This window comes from Capsella rubella, unplaced genomic scaffold (assembly GCF_000375325.1).
Source record: "Capsella rubella cultivar Monte Gargano unplaced genomic scaffold, Caprub1_0 scaffold_1, whole genome shotgun sequence".
Classification (NCBI taxonomy): domain Eukaryota; kingdom Viridiplantae; phylum Streptophyta; class Magnoliopsida; order Brassicales; family Brassicaceae; genus Capsella; species Capsella rubella.
In genome coordinates this window covers 3991782-4006095 of record NW_006238923.1, presented here as the reverse complement: position 1 = coordinate 4006095, position 14314 = coordinate 3991782, and the positions used below count along the sequence as shown (strand labels likewise).

Below are 14314 nucleotides of genomic sequence, written 5' to 3'. Positions count from 1 at the left end.
GTGTGATTCACAATATTATAGTATAATTCATCTTTCAAAATTACTGTAATATATTGTCGGTGGCCAAAAAAAAAATCCTAAGTGAGTGAGACTGAGATATCTGGATGTATAGTTCAGTATATGTGCACAACAATGTATTATGATGTTAGATTTTAAAAATTATTTTAAAATTTTATAGAAGTTAATGTTGTTCACGGTACAACTTGGTAGCCCCAACATATTTGGGTTGGAATTTAAGTGTCCACCTTACTACTGACAGTTTCATTTATATTTGATACGTCTGCGTCAGATTTACCCATTTCGTCGTGGTACAAGACGATCTTATAGAATTGATATAATTCGATAAATAGCATATATATATATACTAATTCTCTTTTGTCTAGATTGTTGACTAAGACTGTTTTATCTCTACAACGCTTATAACATAACTATAACTATATATTTGTTAAAATTATAATGGCATTAATATTTCAAGTAATTAATGAACCATGCATTACACCAACAAACATATAAGTATGAACCAACAGAAACTGCATATGATTTATATATAAATAGTATATATTATACACTCCTTGAAAATAGATAAAGATAGTTCAAAATGAACAACATATTAAAATAGCTAAGATTAATGCCACGTAAATACGAAGGAATTAAAATATTAATTACCCACACATATCGCATTCTCATACAAAACGAAACTAGTTTAAGTCCTTGACATGATCTGAGCTTTGAGTGAATTTTTCATCACGACAGTGAACGCGTAAGTCTCAGTCGGGTCGGGTGGAGGACCCGGAACCGGGATCCATTTGAACTTATGGATCATCCTAGCAAGCATCAAGTTGATGTGGTGAATCCCCAAGGACCAAGCCGGGCATATCCGACGACCCGCACCAAAAGGCAACATTGTAACGCCACGTGTCCCGGTCCAGTCAGCATCAACGCCGTCCCCACCGGTTAAAAACCTCTCGGGGCGAAACTTACCCGGATCCGACCAAATCTCCGGGTTCTCAGTAACCCATGCAGTGTAAAATTCCACATACGCCCCCGCCGGGATATCGTACCCTCCTAGCTCGGTATCTTTAACTGCGGCGTGGGAGAGAAGGAAATGTCCCGGTGGATGTCGCCGGAGGGTCTCTTTCACTATGGCTTCCAAATAAGGCATTTTCGCCACGTCATCCTCTTCAACGACACCGTTTTTGCCAACAACTCCAACAACTTCCTCGTACAGCTTCTCTTGAATGTTTTGGTCACTCACCAGATGACATAACGCCCATTCAAGTGTCGTTGCACTCGTGTCTGTGCCGGCTGAGACAATCTCCGAACACAAAGTCACGATCTCTTCGTCTCGAAGCTCACCGCCTCTCTCGACCAGGTTCAAACCAAACAAAGAATCCACATAAGCTGCACCAATCGGACTAACCATCTCTTCGTTAGGACTCTCCTTAGCGAGAACGAACTTACGACGGTTTCTTATCAACGGAACAAGACAGTCGAGCTGCGTCTTCCTCAGCTCTCTCGCTTCACGAACTTGACGCCGAAACAACGGAGTAAAAACCGGCAAAAAGTCAGGTAACGTCGGAGAAGTTATGAGCATAACGTCCTTGAGAACATTCTCTATGTTCTTAATCTTCTCCTCGCTGATCTTGGCACCGAAACAAAGACAGATCAAGATGCTACAGATCGTTAGCCTACACTGGCTCATAACCTCCACGAAACCTTTCTCAATATTCTCCGTTTTAATCCTCTTCATATGATTCTCCATAGCCCAAGTCCGTATCCACGAGCACTGCTTCACCCTCTGCGCGGTCACTAGCTCCGTCACAAAGTTCCTCCTCAGAGTCCTCCACAAAGATCCGTACTCCGCTGAGTTTATAGCGCATTTCCCAACACTAAACATGAGCCTGATTGGTGAATCCGGAGGACGTGAAGCGAAGGTTGGCCCGCGTTGGACTAGCGCCTCGTGGATGAGCTTCTCGTCCGTGATGATAATCATCGTACGTTGTCCCATCTGCATGGTGAATATTGGACCATACTTTTTACGTAGGTCACGCATTATGAAGACGAAATGGCGACGTTGGAATATGACTTGGAGTAGGTTACCGACTAGTGGCCATCCTTTTGGCCCCGGCGGGATGTTCAGGTTACACTGACTCCTTCCGGCGGAAGAGAACCGGCGCCACCATAGGTTGATGAAATAGAGAGCGAACAAGAAAATGATAACGTCGGTAAGATCCATGGGGTTGATATTAATGGAAAGAGAAGGATGGGAGATGTAAATGAAGAAGAATGTGTTATTAGATGTATTGTTTTATATAGGGCAAGTTTAGAGTGAAGAAGAGAGGTTTATTTAGGGTTCTTATATAGAGGGAAAATATATGTAACTAAATGTGATGAAGTGAATCTGCCAGTGCCACATGAACCAAACGAGTAATTGGTCTCACCAACCACCTGTCATCTGTGTGCATTTACTGCTTTGCCTACTGTATATAATTGGTATATGGTTTAAGTTTACAATTACATTTTAACCTATTTAGTAATATATATACTAATTAAAATTATAGTTTTCTATAAGAACATATTTTTAAGGTATATGTGTTCATAGGGGACACATTAGTCATCGCATATTCCTTCGGCAACATTATTAATTTATCAGGGGATGCGTAACTATGTTTTATCATACAATATTAATTGCGAGCGTCTAGGGTCTTCGCTAGACTATTTTAGTTTAGACAAGTTTATCAACGGCTAGATTTAAATATAAAAGGTACACTATGAGTACTTAGCATTGCAACATACATATATGTTAAGATAGTATTATGCTAATAATAGAATCAATAAGTGAAAACACTCGATTACCAATATTCGTAAAACCCCGTACAAAGTTGGTTCTTGTCGAACTTGTTAGACATATAAAGCCTCTTTGAGTCTTTAATTACTCTCTGAAGAATTTACAGAGACGGGTGGAGGTTAGCTGGCCAAGTGTTAATGTCTTTATTGGGTCAAAATATCGTGATTTATGTTTCTTTTCATTTTGATTATGTACTTTTCTTCAATTCATTGTTTTAAAGACATAGCTAGCTAGGTATTCTATGATATATATTTTTACTTTTAGACAGCTCTTATAATTTACATGTACATATCAAAATCAATGTTAATACTTTATAGGTAATGTACGCGGCATTGGATACCACTCAATTTACAATGATTCATTCCGAGAAAATCAATTCACCTACATACAGACTATGCACTTAATCCAAATTTTGATATCTACAATTGATAAATACAGTTTTATTTATTCATATGTTAAAAGGATAGAAAGAAACCAACTTACGTATGAAAATGTTAAGACGCAAACCAAACGAAAACAGAGCAAACCGTATAGAAAAAAAACAGAGAATTCACATCACATGACGGGTGATCAAAGTCTACTATTCATCTTCCTTCCATGGTTGATTGCGTTGCTTCGTTAAGAGAGAACACGTAGTCGGACGGCACTAACCTCTTATTGCAGTTTAAAACGTTTGTGAACATTGATTGTTTTGGAGCCGGGAGATCATGATCGTAACTCAACATATACACGATTTGCGAAATTGTTGGCCTGTCTTTTGGATGATCTTGAAGGCAAAGAAGCGCGATGTGAATGCACTCATGACACATAGTCTTCTTGACTCAGGAGTCAAGTCACCCATGAGTCCATGACACATACGAAGAAGAAAAAAACAGACAAACTTCCAAAAAGTGAAAAGGAAAGTTACAATGTATTTATATATCAGTAGGTTTGCACTAAGTATTAACTTTATTAGATTATTCAATTAAGTTGAACTTTTGGATCTTTTGGAAGAAGGTAAACTATATTATACAATCATAGCAGTAGGCCAAGATTTTTAAGGCGTTGATCTTCCAACTCCATTTGCTCAGATCCGCCGATTACATATAACCTTCCTGAGATTTTCACAGGAATCATCTTTTGTCCTCTGCTCTCAGTATCTTGGTGCATCAAACTCCCCTATGAAAACCGCTCCTCCTTCAACTCCCTCACTGCTTGGCCTGCTCAAAGAAATAAAACGAACAAATAATCAACCAAAACGCTCACAGGAATAGAAGAGATTTAAGTTAGAATCAGAACTGCAATTCAACATTAGCCTTCTCATAGTGTTAGAGTTAGCTAAATCTTGATCTGTGATCATTTGCAATTTAAGATTTTTCAGAGAAACATCAAGATTGATGCCTGCTCTTATTGCCAAGCAAAAAGGCATCATCTTAATGTTAATCAAAGGGCATATTTGTGTGTTTGCTTTTCTCTCTCATATTCTCATCTAAGATAATGAGACAGAAGCCTCGTGCAGACTATCAAACGGTCTACTGTTTTCATTCTTTTTTTTACCTGAGAATAGATGAAAGTTCCAAGAATTGCAATGGCAGCTCCAAGGGCATTGACAGGTTTAATCGGGTTTTGAAAGATGATGATCGAGGCTACAATGACTGATATCCGCTTCATTGTGTTTCCAACGCTAAATGTCAGTGGTGAAATCTGGTCGAGGGACATGTAGGAGACTTGATTATACAGATGGTAGAAAACACTCTGTGCCACAACCCACCTGAATTCAAACATTTAAGATCAAATACTTTACAAGGTTTCACATCAACTTCTTTGAAAAGCTTATCTCTTTTGTTTTGTACTAAGATCAATGGATAAAAATTACCAGACGAAGTTTGGTCCGATTTGTGAGACAGCGTTTTGCCAACCAGCAGCCCACATTTGGGGACCTTCCACGGCAATGGCGAAAGGAGTGACGATCAGAAGAGACATCATCGATAAGCAAGCGTAGTAATTCATCCCACTCACTGACTTCCCCTTCATCCCCTTCTTAGAGAATATATTACGAAATACAAACGCCAAATTTGATATCATCGCCCCCATAAATCCTGAAAAACCAAGCAAAACGCTTTTAGCTACCATAAGATATGTTGCATTGACTCACAAACAAACACTTCACTGAATGACAACAGCTTTTAAAGACAATATATGTATGTATTTGATTACCGATCATATTGAAGTTGAGCTCAGTGACAGCAGCGAGAGCACAGCCTCCAATAATGGGTAAGAGGGAGAGGTAAACAGGTAGAGGGAATGCCTCGCCTAAGAAGAGGCTTGAGACGAGGACGCTAAAGGCTGGTTCACTGCTTTTGATGATGTGTGTGAAGGACACTGCAACTTTTGACATACTCACTGTTGCCGCTACATGTCCAATCGTATGCGCCAAGGCCACCTGAACAATCAATCCATCATCACACAGTTCCATCAGTATTACTTAGACACTTCATCTATAACAAAATCAGTTTCCAGGATTTATAGTTTCTATAATAAGACGAGCCCTTTTCAAATTTCAAGATCAACAACACCTAAAGCAAGACAATTTATCAAGCAACAACACTAACGAAAGTTAGATTCTTTACCGGGAACAGAGTTTTCCAGAAATCGATATCGGTTTTAGGAGCTTCTGCGACTCCAGTGACCCAAGAGACAAGCATCATCAAAGACCCACAAGCGAGAGAAAGCGTCGAAGTTAGCCACGGGTAAGGAAAAGCATTCAAAACCTTCTTGTTGTAGATATTGAACACAACATTCAACGCCCACCAAGTTGCGAAATAGATCCCAATCTTCACCTTCTGCCCAGATTGTTCGTCAGGGACTTCGACACCAATCTCAATCGGACGAGACCGATCAGCCTCGTAAGCTCCAACCCTAAAAACATCACTCCTCTGCTGAGGCGCCGCCGCCGCCGCAAAAGTGAAATTCGACAAACTCCGAGCAGACAAAAGATGCTTCTTAGGTAAAGGATTAGGCTTTTGGAAGGATCCGGTAATGGGTAAAGGACAAAATCGAAGCTTTGCCGGAATTGATCGTCTTACGCCGGCGATTGCGGTTAAGGAAGGTGAAACCGGTTTAATTGAAGAAATCATCGATCTTATTTGGGATTCACAATTCGCAACCACTGGGGAATGTAGGAAGCAATGATCTCGAAGTGGGTTTGGTTGAAGATTTGATAAGAGAAGGGAAAGAGCCGTTTGTTTCTTGGGAAAATGGAAGAGACAGAGAAGCTAAAGAGAAGGCTTTTATAGGGTAAGGGAGGAGCCGAGGAGGTGAGGGCAGAGAGGAGGGAAAGCATGGGTCTTTGTAGCTTGTCGACAAAAGGGAAAATTTCAGCTCATGTTTAATTACGTAACTACCCTTAGATTGTGTCTATTCGTGAGCTCTATGAGATGGGTCTTTAGTATTTACGTCTTGTTGGCTGTAGAGACTGCCCATGAGTTAAGTAAGCATATAGCATCTGTGTTTTTTTGATAAGAGAATGAAATTAAAATACGAGTTAGTGTCTTAGTGATTGGTTTAAGCATGTTAAGCAAAACCAATTAATTCCAATTTCTTCTTCTTTTGTTTTGTCAACTGTATATATTATGAATCTTGACTAATAGAAAACTATGTTTTACGTCTTTTAATATACAGATGTTTATCATAATCATAATCATGCACTTATGGTAGCCTTGTAATTTTAATACGTGCTTAATAAGATAGTCAAATATATTCGATTTTCGGTGTTAAATTCTTACAAAATGCTGGGGTTTTTTTTTGATGTAGTAAATTATGTAGTGGATTGGGATAAACAGAAAATATATTCATTTCAGTTAGCAAATTTTCATTTTTAGTAGCCTTTTTCAGAAAAACATTTTTAGGAGTAGCACAAAATAACGTAAATATGTTGCTATTTTGTGTAGTTTTATAGGATTTTTTTCTTATTATATAAAGTACCAATATGTATTATAATGTTAATCTATTATATAATATCTAAAAAAATATATGAAAGCCTTTTTACTTTCATTTATCTGGAAAACTCTTATTATTTGCACAATAGGTATTCAAAACACCGAAGATCCAAATAGAAGCGTTCATGTTTATGTATGCGTTTGTTATATATGTTTATAACTTATAGAAAGCATATGGCAGACCATAATAATATTATATACTAAGTAAGATGAGTTTTTAATGTTAAAGTCTTTGATCCAAAAAAAAAAAAATACTAATAAATTATGTACTATAGTTTTAATGATTTTTTCGATGTTTTCTTTTTTTGATAGTTTAGATGTGCTACTTTTGACCCAAGACGATACGGTACTTTAAAAAAAAAACAATATTAGCTTAATAAAACACTAGAGGAGAACCCGTGCTTGCGCACGGTTGAATATTTTTTTTTGTTATAAAAATTAAAATATGTAATGTATAAAATATGTATTGTATAAATATTTGGTGGTTTTTGTATATTTTTTTCTCTATAATTAATAGATAAGTGTGTATTAATTTTACTATGTATATTTTTTGGCTTTTATATAAGCACGCATATATTGTAATATAGGTATATATATATATATATTTAACCGTATGTGTAATATCGAAAAATATATAGAGCACTGTAGTGTGGTCAACCTTTGTAAATTGAAAATATTTGTTTAAATATAGTTTGAAGGTTTGTTTAAATGACTAATACTTGTGTCTGTTAAAGTAGAGATTAGATTTTTTCCGAAATTTTTTGTTATTGGGAATAATTTATGATAAACTAATCTTTCAATATTCAAAATGAATGGAAAACGAAAATGTATAGAGTAGACGGTTTTATTGAGTATTTATTTTGCTGATATGTAATTCTGTTGGTGGGTATTCAACTGCAATGAAAGTAAAAAAAAATTATATGAGAAAATGTCATATAAAAAACACCAATTAGTAAAACTTAGTTTATTAATTTTAAATGAAAGGTAAAGTATTTATACCTGCAACAGTTATTCTAAATGCTCAAAAGAAAATGATCAAGAAAATGTCATCTTTATTTGCTTGATCATTGTAATGACCTGGAAAAAAAAAACTTGAAATAGATCAAATGTATGAATGTAAATGATTAAGAAGAAAATATAAGTAATAAATCAGAAGAAAAAAGATTTAAAACCTGAAGTTTCTAACGAAGGTTTCGAAATACTTCTTTGAATACGACATTAAGTGTTTTCCATTGTGGCTTTCCTTTTGTATCTGTAATAAGAACCTTCAAACCTGCTTTTGATTTCACCCTTGACAATGCGACATATAACTGCCCATGAGAAAACACCGGTCTAGGCAAGTATATACCAACATAAGATAGGGACTGCCCTTGACTCTTGTTGATAGTCATAGCAAATGCAACAGACACCGGAAATTGTCTTCTTCTCATTTTGAAAGGCAATCTCGTATCTGATGGTGTGATCAACATTCTTGGTATTATAACAATTTTCCCAACTTTTGTGCCTGTTAAAATCCGAGCTTGAATAACATGGTCAGCCATTTGCATAATCTGAAGTCTTGTACCATTCATCAAGCCACCATGAGGATCAATATTGCGCATCAACATTATCGGACAACCAATTTTAAGACGAAGTCTATGGTAGGGCAACCCAGAAACCTTGATAGTATTTAGGAAATCAGGAGAATATACCGAATTTTTTTGGGAACGTTTATCTTGAGGGTCGATTGAATCTGAACTTAAATAGATTCGTTCTTCACCTGCAAACAAAATAAATTTTGTTCTCAACGGTTAATTTTTTGCTTTAACTTAATTCATATTACGGATATAAAATTAATAAGTAAAGAAGTACAAAACATTTACTAACCGTTGAGTGCTGATAACATTAGATCATTTATAGAATTAACATCCTCATTGGTTGGAGCAAGAATAGCTCGTTCTTGGAAGAATTTCGGATCATTCTCCATTGCAAAGGTTGTGCCATAAACCGCTTTTATGATCGATTCCAAAGGAGACTGAGCCTCAGAAATGAGAATATCTTCTGGTATATCAATTTCCGCAATTCCATCATTAGGCTCGTTAACCTTTCCTTCTCCAATAGATAGAATCCATTTAGAGAACTCTTCAATCTCTCGGGCATCGGTAGAAGCAATGTTCTGCATGAGTCTCATGTTCTTGGTCAACCTCAAGACTTTGCAGTGATTCCATAAAGCGGAAGAGTTCAAAGAAGCACTAACAATTTCTTCCCTTCCACCGCCTACAATGACGGGAAGTATATGTCTGAAATCACCTCCAAATAGCACTACTTTTCCTCCAAACGGTAGTTCAGTATTTTGCATGATATCTCTCAAGCTCCTATCTAATGTCTCAAAACAGTACTTACTCATCATCGGAGCTTCATCCCATATTATTAACTTTGCTTCTTTCACCAATTCACCAAGTTCTGATTCACGGGACATGTTGCATGTAGTTGTTTCAGTTGGAGTCAAAGGTAGTGCGAACCTCGAGTGGGCTGTTCTTCCACCTTCTAATAATAAAGAAGCAATTCCACTTGATGCAACATTCAGAACAATATCTCCTTTTGATCTGATTGCTGCAGACAATACTTTCCACAAAAACGTTTTACCGGTACCTCCAAATCCATATAAGAAGAAAACTCCTCCATTGTCTTTTTGAACAGATTGTATAATCTCATCATAACATTTCCTCTGTTCTTCCGTTAACATCTGCAACCAACCAGCATGCTTTTTAGTCAATTCTTCGCGTGGATAGTTGCGTTCATCCAATATCAACTGATTATGTGTGGGTGCATCTTCTCTTGATAGCTGAGGCAAGACTTTAAATTTTTTAAGAGATGATCCATTTCTCTTCAAAAGCTTTTCTATCTCTCTAAGGGTGAAATTTATTTTCTCCTTCTCGCTCAAGATAAGATCTATTAAAAAAGAAGTGAAATTTAGAGTAGATAAAAATATAAGTTATAAAGTACTCACATTTAGATAGATTAAAATCATACCTTGACGTTTTGTCTTTCGTCTTAGTTTCGTTTCTATATCTTCTGCCAAAATATGCCATGTTTGTTCCCATAAATTTCGTGGATCGCTTAAGCTCTCAGATAAAAGCATTATAACGAAAAGTCTTCGGGAAAATTTAGACGAACACCAAAAATTGGTTTCCTTTATACCTTCAATATACTCCTTATCATCATCTAACAACCCTAGAGCATAACAGGCATCTCTGTATGATTTATGAACAATACCTTTGACAGTTTTAATGTCATTAAAACAGGTTGCTCCAGGTACGTTGTTTAGAAGAATCCGCAAATGGTATGAATCGTCTAAATTATGTGGGACAAAATTTATCCTCCCAATCGAAAATCCTGTTCTCCCTCTTCGACGAAACATTTTTTTCTTCTTATCCCAAATGTAATTGTTTGGAATCTGTTCATATAACACTTTCTTTGCATCAGCATCCCTCTGATTGAGTTCAAACCAACTGGTAAACATGGTATCATCAATACTTGGTCGATTCAACACATCTTGTGGAGTGTCATTGTCTTTGAAAAACAAAGGCTGCTTCCCTTCTTCATGAAAGCTAAGCTTCATTACCGGTGTTGTTCTAAAATGTATAGGATACTTTTGTATCCTCCACTCTGCTTCACATGCAGAAACATATCTGAAATTGTTAAACAAAGATTAATAATTTTTAAATCGAATATGTTATTAAATACACTATATCTATAATATTAAATGTAAAAATAAATTGTTAGTTTTTAACATTTACCTGCAGTCAAAATAATCTTGAACATCATCACTTGTTTTTTTTTCCGTATTAGTGTCACCTTCTTGATCCTCTTCATCCCCAGCCTCCACAGCAACTGTGACACGATCTGGACCTTTGTGTACATACTTAAATAAGTATTTCACAGATCCAGTTTGGTTACACCATTCGACATTTATGTGAGCTCGGTACCTTAAAGACAACAATCTATTGTATGGGACAACATATCTATTATCGCACTTGAAACCACTCTTTTCAATAAAACGACCATCATTCCTTCTTCTGTAGATTGGAAATCCATCTCTGTCCAGATTGGTTATCTCAACAAATTCCTTTGGAAAGAATTTTGAACATTTGCCGTCAACCATACATGGAGAATTGTTGTTAACACTTCCACATGGACCATGTATCATACATTCTTTCACTACTTCGTATATCTCCGGATCATTCTCTTTATCTGGAATCTCCGCCGAAATTATGCTGTCAATGTGAGCAGATGTCGGGAATTTATGTTTTTCATCCATCCAAAGAATGATATGAGCATGAGGTAGTCCACGTTTTTGGAACTCAATCTGATAAATGGCTGCATTAAAATATTCAAAATGTCACTTTTGTTCAAATAAAATTAATAAACTCTAATAAATAAAAGAAATACCTGAGATAGTTTTTCCCAGATAATGTTTCCTGGTCAAATCATCCATGAGATTATCAAGTTTCATCTTAAAAATTCTGCATATGACGTCCGGCCTATCATCTGCATTTAGCTTTCTCGCATTGACAAATCTTGTTATTTCCGGCCACTTGGCGTTGCACGTGAATGTTACAAACAGGTCTGGGAATCCAAAATGTTTACATGACGCCATAGCATCCAAATAATTCTGCCTCATATAACTTGGACCACCAGTGAACGAAGGTGGTATGACAACTCTATTTCCTTGGTTAATCAGACTTTCATCTCCTGCGTCTGCTGCATTTTGAACTGATTGTATATTGGAGCTGCGTATTTTCTTCTGGTTTTTTTTAATATATCTGAGACGATTAGACTCTATCATCGTATATGCATCAACCATGAACTGCTGCAATAAACGCTTAGACCGAAAGAGGGTATGTTTCTCATCTTTTCTCTCGTGAAGTCTATAAGCAAACCACTGTCTCATACTGATATCCTTTTGCTTTTTCTGTTTCGAACCAGGTTTCGGAGTCTTTTTGATCCCAAGCGTATAACCATCTTCTCCCCTTGGAAACAAAAGTGGGTATTGCAAGGCAAGATAAGCAACATGACATTCATGAATTCTTTTCAACTTACCAGATGATCTTTGTAGGACTATGTCACGTTTATTCAAATTTTCTTCCATATCATCAGGTATAAGTGCAGCGACTTCAGAAGCTGTTGGAAGGTTATATACACGGGCATCTTTCTCACGTGAAGAGACAATACGCATATGGAAATTAGCTTTTTCTTTATCCATCTCGAATCTGTCTCTAGCAAATCGGAAAGCTTGTACGTGAGGATTAATCTCATCCAACATCTTTAATAATTTCTCCACCAATTCCTTTCTGAACTTTTTCCTTTTTGATACACCCTCATCGTCCTTGCCTTTGCTGAAAAATATATTTAAAATTCAAGTATGAGTAAGTAAACAAATATAGATATTGGACTAAATATAGAATAGTATAGTGTAAAATATGTTATGAGTTAATATACCTCATAATATTCATCCGATTAGCGACTTCGTTTTCAGTATCAACAATATATAATTGTTGGAATTTTGCATGATCGCCATCTTTTGGTTTCAAGGCACCCATGAGATGATAGTTCTCTCCTTGTAGTGCAAACATAGAAGGTCCATGACCCTTTTTTACTGCATGGTCAACCTTCCCACCAATTGACGTAAATGAGAATATCATGTTGTAAGCTCTTATATTTTCCCTGAAATGCTTGGCAAGTTGATCATCTGAAGTTAGCAACCACAACAATAATTCAGGTGGCTCTTTCAGCTCTGGTAGAACAATTTGACCATGCATACAACATCCGCTGTATATTGGGTTATTTGTATTCCTCCTTTTATTAAGCCTTTCACCATACCAAAACAGTGCACCACAGTATTGGCATGAATGTACAGGGTCACCATCATCAACATAAGCTATTAAAAATTCAAAAAACACAAAGTTAATTTTTTTCCATTTAGAAAGCATAATTTCAAAAACGACACACATATCGTTTTTTCAATTCATATAAAAACCAAAATGGATACATACCATCTTTTGCTTGTGTTTTTCTTTTTCTTTCAGATGTGGGTGTTGTTGTCCCAAAGAACTTTTCAAAACTGTCGTCAATGACCTTAAACAATTCTTCACGGGTTTTGCTTTGATTATGTATCTCCTCGGGTGTATGATCATCTTCTGATGAATAATAAGGTTCATCTTCTTGACTACTACAATCAAAAACTTGATCTTCATATTCCTCAGAATCTGATAAAAATGAGAAATTAAAATAATGTAGTTTTTAAGAAGTACCAAACAAATGACATCTAATTAGTAAAGTTTTTTCATATTTTTAAAACAGTAATATACCACTATCATCATCCTCAACGTCTATTTGGCAAGGGTCCGAGTCTTCTGAATCATCATCCAAATCTCTGAATTTACTAATAGTATTTGGATCGAATGATGGATATGTGTTTCCCAGATTAATGGTTCCTATAGAATGAACAAATATTTTGATATAATATTATTATTTTATATACTCCTAGATCATAATGTTAATCAGTACAAAAAAAAACAATTAACAGTTTTTAAAGAATACCTGATTTAGTGGAGACATTTTTCTCTTTTATACTTCTGGAGATGTCATTAGTTATAACTGATTCATTTGTATTTCCTCTGAATACATTACCAATATGAGAATCTCTACAGTCATTTGTACTTGTAGTGGTCGAGCCGAAGAGGGAGTTACTATAGTTTTTTGTTATTAAATAATAAATTAGACAATTAATAATTTATTTTTAAATAATGTAAGGCTAATGTATATGTTTAACTTACCTGTCTGATATTGTTGCTTTCTTCCATTTTTTTTAAGAGTAGAAAGCCGACGAATTGGACCAAAATTTGGATTCAGTTTATTTTGATTAGATATATCGCCCAAAACTTGTGAAGCTTGTCTTTTGTGTTGACCTAATATATCCAAAAATTATAGAGTGTGAGAGTCCAAAAACATTTATAGGTCATTTTTGAACATAGATTATAATTACACAAACTATTTACTTACCACCAACTGGTTTTGCAACACTTGGAGGGGTCAAAGAGGAGATTTGTGAAGTAGTCAGGACTGATGCACTTGAAGAAGCTCCATGATTTTTTTGTCGCCTCCTTGAATCTTGTATATTTGTTATATCCGTAAGAACTCTTCCAAAAACGGATTTCATAGGGACTGTTTGATTACATCGAATGTTTGGTCTTAATGGGTGTATGTTTTCGGAACTATAGTTTTAATGATTTTTTCGATGTTTTCTTTTTTTGATAGTTTAGATGTGCTACTTTTGACCCAAGACGATACGGTAGTTTAAAAAAAAAACAATATTAGCTTAATAAAACATGCATTATTAACTCTTGGTAGAAAAATATTGAAATTAAAATATGGGTTAATGATTGGTTTAATTAAGTAAAAACCAATTAAATTCAATGGTTTAATTAAGTAAAAACCAATTAAATTC

The 14314-nt window shown here is 35.7% G+C and overlaps 3 protein-coding genes across 3 annotated transcripts; all 3 read right to left on the bottom strand.

The window, feature by feature from the left end:
* Positions 1–579: 579 nt before the first annotated feature.
* On the bottom strand, positions 580–2311 carry LOC17900855 (cytochrome P450 77A3). Its single transcript, XM_006307211.2, has one exon. The coding sequence runs from the start codon at positions 2234–2236 to the stop codon at positions 704–706; it is 1533 nt and encodes a 510-aa protein (XP_006307273.1). The 5' UTR covers positions 2237–2311; the 3' UTR covers positions 580–703.
* A 1428-nt stretch (positions 2312–3739) lies between these two features.
* Positions 3740–6138, bottom strand: LOC17899991 (glucose-6-phosphate/phosphate translocator 2, chloroplastic). The gene is made up of 5 exons (XM_006307518.2): positions 5458–6138; positions 5045–5270; positions 4704–4926; positions 4385–4598; positions 3740–4047 (listed from the first exon to the last, which is right to left on the bottom strand). Exons 1-5 carry the CDS (start codon positions 5962–5964, stop codon positions 4036–4038), a joined length of 1182 nt encoding a protein of 393 aa, XP_006307580.2. The 5' UTR covers positions 5965–6138; the 3' UTR covers positions 3740–4035.
* A 1725-nt stretch (positions 6139–7863) lies between these two features.
* LOC17900518 lies at positions 7864–14026 on the bottom strand. The gene is made up of 12 exons (XM_006305814.2): positions 13870–14026; positions 13644–13775; positions 13176–13301; positions 12861–13073; positions 12307–12745; positions 11257–12203; positions 10605–11184; positions 9844–10496; positions 9457–9711; positions 8692–9348; positions 7998–8584; positions 7864–7902 (listed from the first exon to the last, which is right to left on the bottom strand). Exons 1-11 carry the CDS (start codon positions 14024–14026, stop codon positions 8007–8009), a joined length of 4737 nt encoding a protein of 1578 aa, XP_006305876.2. The 3' UTR covers positions 7864–7902; positions 7998–8006.
* Positions 14027–14314: the final 288 nt, after the last annotated feature.

What these genes read in the sequence shown, in the direction of transcription:
- LOC17900855 (XM_006307211.2), bottom strand. Translation starts at nt 2,236, where the DNA reads ATGGATCTTACCGACGTTATCATTTTCTTGTTCGCTCTCTATTTCATC.
- LOC17899991 (XM_006307518.2), bottom strand. Translation starts at nt 5,964, where the DNA reads ATGATTTCTTCAATTAAACCGGTTTCACCTTCCTTAACCGCAATCGCC. An exon ending in GCTCAACTTCAATATGATCG is followed by an intron (nt 4,927 to 5,044) that starts GTAATCAAATAC and finishes TTGGTTTTTCAG; the next exon opens with GATTTATGGGGGCGATGATA. An exon ending in ATCGGACCAAACTTCGTCTG is followed by an intron (nt 4,599 to 4,703) that starts GTAATTTTTATC and finishes GTTTGAATTCAG; the next exon opens with GTGGGTTGTGGCACAGAGTG.
- LOC17900518 (XM_006305814.2), bottom strand. Translation starts at nt 14,026, where the DNA reads ATGAAATCCGTTTTTGGAAGAGTTCTTACGGATATAACAAATATACAA. An exon ending in TGTTGCAAAACCAGTTGGTG is followed by an intron (nt 13,776 to 13,869) that starts GTAAGTAAATAG and finishes TGGATATATTAG; the next exon opens with GTCAACACAAAAGACAAGCT. An exon ending in AATCGGATGAATATTATGAG is followed by an intron (nt 12,204 to 12,306) that starts GTATATTAACTC and finishes TATATTTTTCAG; the next exon opens with CAAAGGCAAGGACGATGAGG.